At 44.0% G+C, this 14294-nt stretch overlaps 1 protein-coding gene across 1 annotated transcript in view; it reads right to left on the reverse strand.

Annotated features, from left to right (window-relative positions):
• Positions 1 to 221: 221 nt before the first annotated feature.
• Positions 222 to 14294, reverse strand: part of LOC133380965 (zinc finger protein RFP-like) — a 29008-nt gene continuing 14935 nt past the window's right edge. The window contains exons 6-7 of the mRNA XM_061619250.1: positions 8989 to 9048; positions 222 to 2509 (exon numbers count right to left, since the gene is read on the reverse strand). Coding sequence (XP_061475234.1) covers positions 1878 to 2509; positions 8989 to 9048 — 692 coding nt within the window. The 3' untranslated portion in view covers positions 222 to 1877. The remainder of the gene's footprint in view (positions 2510 to 8988; positions 9049 to 14294) is intronic.

Raw genomic sequence — 14294 nt, forward strand, 5'->3', positions numbered from 1 at the left:
GAAAGGGGAGGCTGTGTGTTAGCTACTGAAAAGAGTCTTCTCAGCAGCTGACTAGCCTCCTTTCGCTGTGAATGGCTCCAAATAGCATGAAAGAGCAAGAACTCTTCCTAGTGGCTAACACACTCCCCTTTCATGCTCATTGGCTCATACAAGGGAATGCAGTCCCCAGGCTGAAAAGGGCTCCCCACCCCGCAGTAGAACCTGAGAAATGAGATACAGAGTGTGTCTCATTTTTATTAGAAATATAGCCAAGGATACAAAGAAAGAGCAGAGCAGATGCAGGAACTTTCCAAACAGTGTAAGTAAAAAAGCACTATGCGGATTTCCAAATACAAAATGTAAAATAATAATAACTAACAGAGTTAAAGTTGGTGTAAACAAACCTGAGAAAAGGCAATAAAAAGAGTCTTGTGGCACCCTAAAGACTAACAAATGTATTACAGTATAAGCTTTTGTGGACTGCAGTCCCCTTTGTCAGATGCAAGAAGTGAAATCTAGTTGGCAGATACATGAAGGAGAAAATCGTTCAGCAGGAGTTGAGTGGCAATGAGATGCCAGAAATACAGTCGGTGATACTAGGGGTTTAAATGGATGTTCAAGAGGCACCGTAATACCAAAGTGGGAATAGAACAGAGATCCTCTAGGATACACTAAGTTTATTCAGCCCAACACATTTTGGTTACTAATTTTGACAGGAGTGTTGTAACGCAAAGCAACCTAGTATTTTTAAATGCTTTATTACAAAGGGACTCTGCACAGAAGAGAGCACACAGAAAACACAAGAGTGTCGTTTTCTTTGACAATGCCTCAATGAAGAGTGAACTCAAAATGTGTTGGGCTGTATAAGTTATAATTCAGTATCTTACAGGCTTTCGCTTCTTGTACAGACTTTGCCTTCCTCTCCAGTGCCAAACTGCCCCACCATAGGAAATGTGAAGGAGGGTGTGGGTATGTATGTCAGCCTTTGCCAGCCTGGTGTCCTGCAGACCTTTTGGACTACAACTCCCAAGAGCCCCAGCCACCATGGTCTTGTTGGCTGCGGCTGATGGGAGTTGTAGCCCGAAATGCCTAGAAAAAAATGTCGGGAAAGGCTGATATACAGGCATCCTGCCAAAGCAATGGACATTGTATTCCACTCCACCCCAAAAAACCAAAGCATTGTGCAGTCATGCACCAAATATATGGCCTAATTTACACCTCACCCCCTCCAGCATTGAGCAGACATGCACAATGAGTTAGTTCCCCTTCTCAAAAAAGGAATTCCCCTTCTCAACGGTATGGCCTGATTTAATTTGTCAATGGAATAATGGGGCATGTACTGCCACCTAGTGAAAGCTAGGAGTGAAGTTAAGCTAATGCGTCCTGTCAGTGCAAGGATTTCTGCTTGCATAATGGGACTTCCCCCTGCCCTGTACACAGTCCATGCCCTCCTCAAATCTGTTCCAGAGGGTTGGGGGAACCCTAGAACAAATATGAAGGTGCACGAGGAGACAAGAGAACTTTCCACTGCACAAGCAGAAATCCTTGTGCTAATGGAACATTCACGTAGGGCTATGTTGGGCACAACCCCATGAGTACAATGGGTTAAAACTGCTGCAGTCTCTTGTGTACCTTTCCCTCCCCAACCTATTGGCTCCTGAAAACAGGAATACATGAGTTGTTGATGCAACCACCTGACTGGTACTTGGATTTTCCAGACATTAAGATATGTAGTGATGCTGTCAAGGTTACAGGCTGTTTTCCCATATATACTCCCAAAGTGATTAAGTATAAGAAGTGAGGAGAGCATTGGCCCAGGCTCAAATGACCAGTGGAGAATGTGTTGCAATGGGAAACAAGAGCATTTATGAGTTATGCGGCTACAAATCCTGGGGTGTCTAAAATGAAGAGAGTGAACAAAAACCATCCAATTCCCAAGGTTTATGATACCTAGCACTAGCAGCTATCAGTTGGACTTTGAGTTTTATATCTTCTTCCTCTAACGGACAGATTTTGATCCGTCCCTCCAGTATGAAGAACCAAGGGTAGATTTCTTCCCCACCAAATGTGGCTGGAGGGAAAGTAAAGATGCAGGTTTTGGTAGCGGCATTAAAAAATGACACCTCCCCTGCTGTATAATCCAGATACACCTGGATCCTCTTGAGGGGTTCTGACAGGTTCAAGGGTGTATTTTTATGAGGGGTGAATGCTAGGTACCCTCTGTCTAAGCCTACTCTGTCTAAGCCTAATCCCCAAATTCCATTTTCAGGGCCAAAACATACCCGGTTTTTCCTCTCCACAGATTCTCTGGCAACTCCAACAGCCCATTGTTTCCCCTCTTCCACATCCACTTCCCAGAAGAATCTCCCTGAGGTGTATCCCTGACTTCCTAGCACACAGTGATATTTGTCAAATCTCTTAGGATGGTAAGGCATCTCTTCCCACTCTTCGATATCCACCCAGGCACTGTCCTGGTCCTCAGATAGGATGAGCAATGTGTGTGCTGTGTCACGATCCAGGACCACCATTTCTGCAAGAGGAAGAAGTTAGGATCACTATGCTGCTGCGCTCCAACGTTACCTTGTTTTAGAGCAGATGTAGGGCACCCTTAGCTCTCCAGATGTTGCCAAACTACAGTCCCCACCATCTTTGGTCATTGACTGAATGTAATTCAACAACTTCTTCTGAAGACTTTTTTTATGCCGACAGTTGTTTAAAATGCCTCTTGAGTAGCCAGTCATTTAATGAATGTTTTGTATTGCTTTTAAATGTTTTTATGTTGCGGTATACCACCCTGGTATTTTGGGAAAGGGCAGTATACAAATATTTTTATAAATAAATAAATAAGCAGCTGGAGGGCCAAAGGTTCCCCGCACCTGTATTAAGAGTACAATGACCATTTCTGGGCTCCATCATCAGAATAATCATGATAGAGACAAAATATGCCCCAGAAAACAGAGACTATACCTGGTAAACTGTAAATCCCAGACTATCCCTGGATTCTGTTTCCTGACTCCTAACTGAGCAGAGCAGAGGGAGCTGTCTCAGCTGGTCCACAGGAGGGGAGATATAAGGAAGCCAGCTTACAGAGAGAGAGCGAACAGGGAGAACAAACAGGAGTTTGACAAAGGAGTTCAACAGGGGAGGTCAAGGGGGAGGTCCCCCATTTTTTTTTCTAATTCTTCTTGTACAGTGCACCTCATACTGGTGGGACTCTCAAGTTTACCTTGAAGTAGGACAGGACAAAACACAGGCCACTCCAAAACAAGTAGTGAGAAAGAAACAAAAGGTAGAAGAGAGAATGAACAGGAAGGATACTCTAGTGGTTGTGACTTGCAAGGTGTGTGCCATGTTTGTTTTCTTGCCTGAGAGCAACATGGCATACACGTGCAACAAGTGCAAGCTCGTGGCACTGTTACAAGAAAAAGTGAGAGGCCTGGAACGGCGGGTGGCCACACTGAGGACTAATAGAGAAGATGAAGAGTTCCTAGACAGAACGCTGGAACAACAGCAACAAAGAGAAGTGGAGGTGGAAGAACAACAGCATGTAGTAGCAGAAGAGGAGGCTGCTTGGAGAGGAACAACAAAGTGGAGGAAACTCTGTGGGAAAGGGTGACAGGAGCGGAAGAGCTAGAAGACACCCTTCACCAGTGGAAGTATGGAACCGCTTTCAACCACTCAAGGATGAGACTAGAGAACAGCCTGTGGTGGAAGAATTACAGGAGACCCCGTGTGAGAATGAGCAAGAGGCGGAAGCTCAATCAAGCAGGAGCAATGAAACTACACCTCGCAAGAAGAAGAGAAGAGTACTAGTAGTGGGAGACTCCCTACTGCGAGGGATCGAAACCCAAGTATGCCGAGAAGATTCGTGGACTCGCCAGGTATGCTGTCTACCAGAAGAACGGATTAGAGATGTGACAGAAGGGTTGCCATCACTCATCAAGCCCACCGACAAGCATCCCCTTCTCCTCATCCATGTGGGAACAAATGACACTGCCAAACGGAGCTATGAAGAAATCACATCAGACATTGAAGCTCTGGGAAGGAAACTCAAGGACTTTGGGGCCCAGATAGTTTTTTCATCCATCCTTCCAGTATTTAGGAGTAGAAAGGAAAGAAAAATACTCCGTGTGAATGAATGGCTACAAAGGTGATGCCGACGTGACAGATTTGGATTCTGGGACCACAGGCTATCTTCCTGGAAGATGGACTGCTGGCACGTGATGGGTTGCGTCTCACAAGGACTGGGAAGAATGTGTTTGGCCACAACATGGAGAAGTTCATCAGGGTTGCTTTAAACTGAATCCTAAAGGGAAGGGAGACGTAAACTTGGTGGTAATGACTGATGAAGGCTTGTGCACAGTAACTGGAACAGAGAGATCGGCTCTAATAGGGCCCAGTAACAGTCCTCAGAAAAATGCAGCAAGGAAGCCAAGCCACAAATCACATGGTCTTCGATGTCTGTATACTAATGTGCACAGCATGGGAAACAAGCAGGACAAACTACAGGAGGGTAATTATGACTTGATAGGTATAACTGAAACTTGGTGGGATGACTCTCATGACTGGAATATAGAAATTGAAGGATATAACTTGTTCAAAAAGAACAGAAGGAATAAAAAGGGAGGTGGAGTCGCGCTATACGTTAAAAATATATATCCCTGCACAGAAATACAGGAAGATGAGCTTGGTAGCTCCACCAAGAGCATCTGGATTTAAATTAATGGGGCAAGTACTAAAAGGAATGTGGTGCTTGGAGTCTACTACCGACCACCCAATGAAGGAGAAGATGAGAATGTAACTTTTAAAAGCAAATTGTCAATGTTTCGAGGAGGCATGATGTAGTAGTAATGGGGGACTTCAATTATCCCGATATCTGTTGGGAGACAAAACATGGCCCCTCCAAGAAATTTCTGACTTATGCTGGGGATAACTTTCTCCTACAGAAACCTCCCTTGTAGACTGTGGGAATGCTGTGGACGTAATATACATGGGCTGGTGCTAGTGTAGTTGATTACTTTCTAGGTACCCCCTTATTGATAAAATGGGTCAAAGAATTTACTGTTATCTCAAGACCAGAAAGTGATCATTTACCTTTAAAGTTAGTTCTTCTGGCCCCCTCTAAACATCAAGCTGCTCCCTGCCTGGCTCCTCATTTAGACCAGCTATATGGTTTAAAACGCCTCAGATGGTCCCCAGACATAGGCCTAAACGCTCATCGCCTTTTGGCATCGGACTTATTAGCCGATCTACGACAGACAGCCATAACTGTCCCTGAGGAGAGCCTACGGGCATATGAGGCCATAGTAGCCCAGCTTACTCCCCAGATTGCATCACTAACTACTGCCTCAGTTCCCTTAAAGCCAAAAACTTGGTTTGATAAAGAGTGCAGAAGCGCAAAAAAGCAACTTATTAAACAAATTAGACTAGTTAGGGTTACAAATTGCCAAGACACTTTCTACACATTAATATCTCTCAAAAGAGCTTATAAAAAACTTTTAAAAGGTAAGAAGCAAACCTTTTATGAAGCAAATTGGGTGGCACTGGACATGGCCGTGAGCACAGGCAACGAGGCTGAATTCTGGAAGTTACTACAAGGTAGCCTCGGGTCAGATAATTATACCCCCATTCCTCCTATATTACAGGAGGAGTGGATAGCGCATTTTCACTCTATTTTTGGGAATTCATATACTCTTCCACCGGTGGCCATAGCTGACGCTCTGGCTGGCCTCCCTGCTTGGCCTTCGGTAACAACTGCGGAAGTTAGGGAGTTAGCCAAATCTCTTCGAGCGGGAAAAGCCCCTGGGGAAGATATGTTTCCACCAGACTTCCTGATGCAGGATTTATCCTGGTGGGCTCCGCTCTTGGCCTCCCTTTTTACATATATTAATAACACTGGCGCTATTCCGTTAGGCTGGCTGACCAGTATTGTGGTTCCAATCTTCAAAAAAGGCAACCCGGCGATCCCCTCAAATTACTATTGAATGTGCCTATGAAGTTGTATTGTCGATTTATTACTAAGTAAGTTGAGGGACTGGGATCTTACCAGCTCAATTATATGCGAAGAACAGGCTGGCTTTCGATCCAATAAAAGCACAATTCATCAGGCATTCATATTGCACCATCTAATTAGGAAAACAAGAACTAAATCCTTTAAGTCTTTATATATTGCCTTTGTAGATTTCTCCGCAGCTTTTGACTCTGTAGACAGAGAGCTACTGTGGCAAAAATTGGTCCAGACTAACATTGATAAAAGGCTCTATTGGCTTATTAGGGCCCTCCACCAGTCCAATGTAATCCAGGTACGATTAGGGAAAAATGGCATCCTCTCTCCAAAAATCCCGGTGCACAGAGGAGTAAAGCAAGGGTGCCTTTTGGCCCCCTTCCTATTTAATTTCTTCATTAATGATATTGTGGAGGTGCTTTCTTCGCCTGCCTTTTTCCCGCCTTCAATCGGCCTGAGGAAGATTCCTGCCCTATTATATGCTGACGATCTGGCCTTATGCTCTTTAACCAAAGTCGGTCTCAAACGCATGATCTTGAAACTGGAGGAGTACTGTCTAATACAGAAGCTTACTGTCAACCAGTCTAAAACTAAAATAATGGTTTGTGGCAAATCTATGAGGACCCAAACCTCTTGGTCACTAAATGGTGCCCCGATTGAACAGGTTCAAACCTTCAAATATTTAGGTATTCATCTTTCCAACATTCTTTCTTGGACCACTCAGATAAAAGCCGCGTCCCTTGTGGGTTCTCGCCTTTAGGCCAAGCAAAAAGATTCTTCTACACTCGTGGAGGTCAGCTGGTTGTCCCTATGGTTAAAATTTTAAAAGCTAAAATTCTTCTGAAAATTCTTTATGGCTCTGAACTATGGGGAGTCCTCGCCAAGTCCAAATTAGAGTCCATCCAAAATACATTTATGAGACAAACTCTTGACCTCCCACCGGGACCCCTGCCACCCACTTAAGAGCTGAGCTTGGTCTTCCCTCACTTTCTGCGCGTACTGATCTGGCCTACCTGCGCTATTGGCTTCGTGTTGCCAGCCTGGACGATTCTTCCTTGGTTAAACAGTCCTGGTTGGAGCAACTACGATCTGGTGGGTGGGCTCAAGAATGCCAGGGGATTCTCGATAAATATAATCTTCCCCATAGTAAATTCCTTGAATTAAGTAAGGTTGCACTATGAAATTGGATCTTCGACCAAGATGCCAACCAAGACCGACCTACTATAGCGACGGCCCCATTTTCAGTCTGGTTTCCACGTATAAAACCTAACCACTCTCTTTCGGATTATCTGGGTGTTCTATCAAACGCTCCCATTAGGAGAGCGTATACCGCCCTCAGATTTCAAACAATGCCCTCGGCCTTCCTTGAAGGCCGATATCGCGGCATTCCAACTTCCCAACGTCTTTGCATCTATGGCTGTAAGGTTATTGAGGAGATTTTACACTGCCTTCTCCACTGTCCATTATATGAAGATCCCAGGCGTAAATTTCTACTCCCTGTTCTAGTCCCCTTTGCATCTCGTCCAACAGATGAACTGGTGCTTGAGCTTCTGGCTGATAATTCCAAAGCAGTAACTCTAGCGGTTGCTAACTTTGCTCTAGCGGCACAAAAACTGAGAGTGAAATTTACCAATGAAATACCCCAATAGGGTTGTTCCCTTAGTCTCCTCTAGATCCTCAGGTTTTAATGAATCTTTAATGGTATATGTTTGCTTATGTTTGTATTTACTTTGTTTGCACATGGCCTATGGCTAAGACTGCAATAAATTACTAATATATCTCGACTTCAGCAAAGCTTCTGACAAAGTGCCCCATAATATTCTGATTAGCAAGCTAGCTAACTGTGGGTTGGATGGAACAACTATCAGGTGGATCCACAGTTGGCTCCAGAATCGTACTCAAAGAGTGCTTATCAATAGTTCCTTCTCAAACTGGGCAGAAGTAACAAGTGGGGCACCACAGGGCTCAGTCGTGGGCCCAGTGCTCTTCAACAATTTTATTAACTACTTGGATGAGGAGGTACAGAGCATGCTTATCAAATTTGCAGATGATACAAAATTGGGGGCACAGCGAATACCATGGAAGACAGAAACAAAATTCAAAGGGACCTTGATAAGCTGCAGCATTGGACTGAAAACAACAGAATGAAATTCAACAGGGATAAATGCAAAGTTCTACACTTAGGAAAAAGAAACCAAATGCAAGTTATAAGATGGGGGATACTTGGCTGAGCAATACGACATGTGAGAAGGCTCTTGGAATTGTCATTGATCACAAGCTGAATATGAGCCAACAGTGCGATGTGGCTGCAAACAAGGCAAATGCTATATTAGGCTACATTAACAGAAGTATAGTTTCCAAATCGGTGAAGTATTAGTTCTCCTCTATTCAGCAGTGGTTAGGCCTCAAATTGAGTACTGTGTCCAGTTCTGGGCTCCACACTTCACGAAGGATGCAGACAAACTGGAACAGGTTCAGAGGAGGACAACCAGGATGATCAGTGGACTGTAAACAAAGCCCTATGTGGAGAGACTGAAAGAACTGGGCATGTTTAGCCTGGAGAAGAGAAGACTGAGGGGAGATATGATAGCACTTCAAGTACGTGAAAGGTTGCCACACAGAGGAGGGCCGGAATCTCTTCTCAATTGTCCCAGAGTGCAGGACACAGAAGAATGGGCTCAAGTTGCAGGAAGCCAGATTTCGACTGAACATCAGGAAAAAGTCCTAACTGTTAGAGCTATACGACAATGGAATCAATTACCTAGAGAGGTAGTGGGCTCTCTGAAACTGGAGGCATTCAAGAGGCAGCTGGACTCTGTCGGAAATGCTTTGGATTCTTGCATTGAGCAAGTGGTTGGACTTGATGGCCTTGTAGGCCCCTTCCAACTCTACTATTCTATGATTCTATGATAAACAGCCACCCACTACTACCCACAGAGGATCCTATTCATGGATCTCCCACACCAAGTCCAGTTTGGCCCTCAGTTGTCCCCTTGTGAACTCACCTTTTTCATATGGCTCCAGATCGTCATCTCTGGCATTCCACAGCTCAGTTACCATCTTATCTAGAAGGGGCAGGAGGGAGGGAAGAAATAATAGTGCTGTAGAACGTCCAAAGTGGTTTATACATATTATCCTTAAAAGGACCTTATTGTAAAAGAAGGTCACATCCAAACCATACATATGATTCCCCCCAAGAATCCTGGGAAATGTAGTATGTTAAGGGTGTTGGCAATTATGGCCATGTGAGGGGTAAAGTACAGATCCCAGGATTCTTTGAGGGAATCCATGTGCTTTAAAGGTATATTGTGGATGTGACCACAAAGGCAGTATTCATTTCAATATATATGCTGCAATTGTTTAGGAGTGCAGGGTGGGATGAGGTGAACATAATAGAATGGGTATTGTGGGTGGAGAATTTGCCTTTCTGGAAGAGGTACAATTTGTTTGTTTTTAAAGCAAGGTGTTAGTAGTTGTTATGGCTGTAATGATACACATGAAAATGTGTGGGCTATTCCTGTTGAAGTCTCAGACTACCAGAGGGGGGGCTCAGCAACATTTCCAGTGGCTGGGAGTATGACTTTGTTGGAATAGACAAATGTTGCATGTTACCTTTAAGGGGTATTTGGGGAGATATCCCATGTATCTGTTTATCATGATGTAATTTCCCACCCCCTCCTCTTCGGATGCGCACCTTAACGTGGTAAGGGGGTTTGAGAGTGTTGAAGAAGCTGAGAGCAATGCCATCAGGAGTCTAGACCAAGAGGCTAGACTTCTTGGACGGGTACCCAAGGCGGAATGGTCAAAGCTGAGACACCAGACTAAGATGCATCCAAACTCAGAGGAAGGCAATGGTAAACCACCTCTGAATACCTCTTACCACAAAAACCCTATCAACAGAGTATCCAAAATGCAACATGAGATAGTGCTGGAAGATGAGACCCCCAGGTCAGAAGGCACTCACCGAGCTACTGGGGAAGAACAAAGGACAAGTACAAGTAGTGCTGTGACTAATGACGCAGCTGGGTCAAAGCCGAAAGGAAGCCCAGAGGCTGATGCGCACAGATGCGAAAGGAGATTCCAGAGTTGTACGACACACACAATAGGAACGTGGAATGTAAGAAGCATGAACCAGGGAAAGTTAGAAATTGTCAAGCAAGAAATGGAACGCATCAACATTACAATACTTGGTGTGAGCGAACTAAAATGGACAGGAATGGGACATTTTCAATCAGGCAACTACAAAATATTTTATGCAGGAAATGAGAAATTAAGAAGAAATGGGGTTGCTTTAATAGTGAGAAGCGATGTAGCAAGAGCAATTAGGAGCTACAACGCAAGGTCTGAGTGAGTGATATCAATGAGATTAAATGGGAAACCTACCAACATAACCATCATCCAAGTCCATGCTCAAACGGCAAATGCAGAAGAAGAGGAATTGGAGAGATTTTATGCAGAAGTACAAGAAGAAATTGATCATACACCAAAACAAGATGTACTGATAATCATGGGGGATTGGAATGCAAAAGTAGGGAACAGAGAAGAATTAGGAATTGTGGGGAAATGGGGCCTAGGAGACAGAAACGAAGCAGGAGAAAGACTTATTGAATTCTGTGAAGCCAATAATTTGTTTCTTGCGAACACATTTTTTGAACAACCGAAAAGACGATGATACACGTGGACATCACCAAATGGTCAATATAGGAATCAAATTGATTATATAATTGGTAGCAGAAGGTGGAGAAGTTCCATACTTTCTGCAAAAATAAGACCAGGAGCAGACTGCGGTACAGATCATGAACTGGTCGTATAGAAAATCAGAGTAAAGCTAAAGAAGACCAACAAAGCAATCATAACGCCAAAATACAATTTAAATAACATCCCAGAAGCATATAAAGATCAAATAAGGAACCGGTTTGAGGCTTTAAACTTAGTTGACAGAGAACCAGAAGAACTATGGAATGAAGTCAGAGACATTATCAGAGAAGAATGCAAAAAGACAATACCTCTAGTTAAAAAGAGAGAAAGACCCCAATGGATGACTGAAGAAACTCTTCAAATGGTTAAAGAGAGAAGGAAAGCCAAAGCAAAAGGAGATATAAACACAGTCAGAACCCTAAATGCAACAATACAGTGACTAGTACGTAGGGACAAAGAGAACTATTACAATAGTTACTGTATAAAAATAGAAGAGGACAACAAAAAGGGTTGAACAAGAGCCCTATTCCAAAAGATTAGAGAAACGAAAGGGAAATTTAAACCACGAGTAGGGATGTTGAATAATCAACAGGGGAACACACTGACTGACTGAGATGAAATAAAAGGAAGATGGAAGGAATACACTGAAGACCTCTATAAAAGAGATGCCAGGATGACAGATTCATTCACAGAGGAACCATATGATGAAGAACCAGAAATTTTAGAATGTGAGGTGAAAGCTGCTCTTGAAATACTTGGAAGAAACAAATCACCAGAAATAGACGGCATACCAATAGAGTTGCTACAAGCTACTGAGACTGAATCAGTCCAAATTTTGACTAAAATCTGTCAAGAAATATGGAAAACTAAACAATGGCCCACAGACTGGAAGTGTTCCATATACATCCCAATTCCAAAGAAAGGGGATCCCAGGGAATGCAGTAATTATTGAACTATTGGCTTAATATCCCATGCAAGTAAAGTAATGCTCAAGATTCTACAACAAAGGCTCTTGCCATATATGGAGTGAGAAATGCCAGACGTCCAAGCTGGATTTAGAAAGGGAAGAGGTACCAGAGATCATATCACAAACATACGTTGGATAATGGAACGGACCAAGGAATTTCAGAAGAAAATCACCCTGTGCTTTATAGATTACAGCAAAGCCTTTGACTGTGTAGATCATGAAAAACTATGGAATGCTTTAAAAGAAATGGGGGTGCCACAGCATCTGATTGTCCTGATGCGCAACCTATACTCTGCACAAGAGGCTACTGTAAGGACAGAATATGGAGAAACCGATTTGTTCCCCATCGGAAAGGGTGTAAGACAGGGATGTATTTTATCACCCTATTTAATCTATACGCAGAACATATCATACGGAAAGCAGGATTGGACCAAGAAGAAGGAGGTGTGAAAATTGGAGGGAGAAATATCAGTCATTTAAGATATGCAGACGATACCATACTACTAGCAGAAACCAGTAATGATTTGAAACGAATGCTGATGAAAGTTAAAGAGGAAAGCACAAAAGCAGGACTACAGCTGAACGTCAAAAAGACTAAAGTAATGACAACAGAAGATTTATGCAACTTTACAGTTGACAATGAGGACATTGAACTTGTCAAGGATTATCAATATCTTGGCACAGTCATTAACCAAAATGCAGACAATAGTCAAGAATGGAGAACAAGTCTTATGAGGAAAGGTTGAAGGAACTTGGCATGTTCAGTCTGGTGAAGAGAAGGCTGAGGAGTGTCATGATTGCACTCTTTAAGTACCTGAAGGGCTGTCACATAGAGGAGGGTACAGATTTATTCTCTGCTGCCCCAGAGGGTAGGACTAGGTCTAATGGTTTTAAGTTGCAGGAGCGTAGATTCAGATTGGACATTAGAAGGAACTTCTTGACAGTAAGGGCAGTTCAGCAATGGAACCGACTGCCTAGGGAGGTGGTGGGATCCCCTTCGCTGGATGTCTTCAAGCAGAGGCTGGACAGCTATCTGCGGGAGATGCTGTAGCTGTGGATTTCCTGCTGTGAGCAGGGGGTTGGACTCGATGGCCTACAAGGCCCCTTCCAACTCTATGATTCTTCTGGGGAGACTCATGGAGTTGGGAGTTGGAGGTACTGCTTGGCAGTGGTTCCGCTCCTACTTGGTGGATCGTCTCCAGAAGGTAGGGCTTGGGGAACATTGTTCGACACCCTGGACTCTCCATTGTGGAGTCCCGCAGGGATCGGTCCTGTCCCCTATGCTTTTTAACATCTACATGAAGCCGCTGGGTGCGGTCATCAGGAGCTTTGCTGTGCGTTGTCATCAGTATGCTGATGACACGCAACTCTACTTCTCCTTTTCATCTTCTTCAGGTGAGGCTGTTAATGTGCTGAACCGCTGCCTGGCTGCGATAATGGACTGGATGAGAGCTAATAAACTGAGGCTCAATCCTGACAAGACTGAGACGCTGTTGGTAAGCGCCTTCTCTGACCAGATGGTGGATGTTCAACCTGTTCTAGATGGGGTTACACTCCCCTTGAAGGAACAGGTTCGTAGCTTGGGGGTTCTTTTCGATCCATTCCTGTCTCTCGAGGCGCAGGTGGCCTCGGTGGCATGGAATGCGTTCTACCACCTTCGGTTGGTAGCCCAGCTACGTCCCTATCTGGAAAGCGACAATCTCGCTTCAGTTGTGCATGCTCTGGTAACCTCTAGATTGGATTACTGCAATGCGCTCTACGTGGGGCTGCCTTTGAAGACAGTTCGGAAACTACAGCTAGTGCAAAACGCAGCTGCTAGACTGCTGACAAGGACTAGGCGCAGAGCTTGGAAGTTACTTTTTTAAACTACAACTCCCATCAGCCCCAGCCAGCATGGCCACTGGATTGGGCTGATGGGAGTTGTAGTTCAAAAAAGTAACTTTTCCAAGCTCTGACTAGGCAGTCTGCACATATAACACCAGTTCTGGCTCGTTTGCACTGGCTACCTATTTGTTTCCGGGCCACACTCAAAGTGCTAGTTTTGACTTATAAAGCCTTACACGGCGCGGGACCACAATACCTAGCGGAACGCCTCTCCCGATATGAACCTACCCGTTCACTGCGTTCAACATCTAAGGCCCTCCTCCGAGCTCTGACTCACAGAGAAGCTCGGAGGGTAGTAACAAGATCTAGGGCCTTTTCAGTGGTTGCCCCTGAATTATGGAATAGTATTCCCGATGAGGTGCGCCTGGCGCCTACACTTTTATCTTTTCGGCGCCAGGTTAAAACCTTTTATTCTCCCAGGCATTTTAAATCTATTTGTGCTTTTAATGTATATCAGGTTGTTTACTTGCTTAATAATGTATACTTTACTGTTTTTGTAATTTTATTGTATTTTATCCATGTTGTGCACCGCCCTGAGAGCCCTCGGGCTGTGGGCGGTATATAAATCGAACAAAATAAATAAAAATAAAATAAATAATTCTATGATTCTAAGAAATCAGAAGAAGGCTAGGACTGGGGAGGGCAGCTGTGAGAGAACTAGAAAAGGTCCTCAAATGTAAAGATGTATCACTGAACACTAAAGTCAGGATCATTCAGACTATGGTATTCCCGATCTCTATGTATGGATGTGAAAGTTGGACA

Source organism: Rhineura floridana, chromosome 3 (genome assembly GCF_030035675.1).
Source record: "Rhineura floridana isolate rRhiFlo1 chromosome 3, rRhiFlo1.hap2, whole genome shotgun sequence".
In the NCBI taxonomy this organism is placed as follows: Eukaryota; Metazoa; Chordata; class Lepidosauria; order Squamata; family Rhineuridae; genus Rhineura; species Rhineura floridana.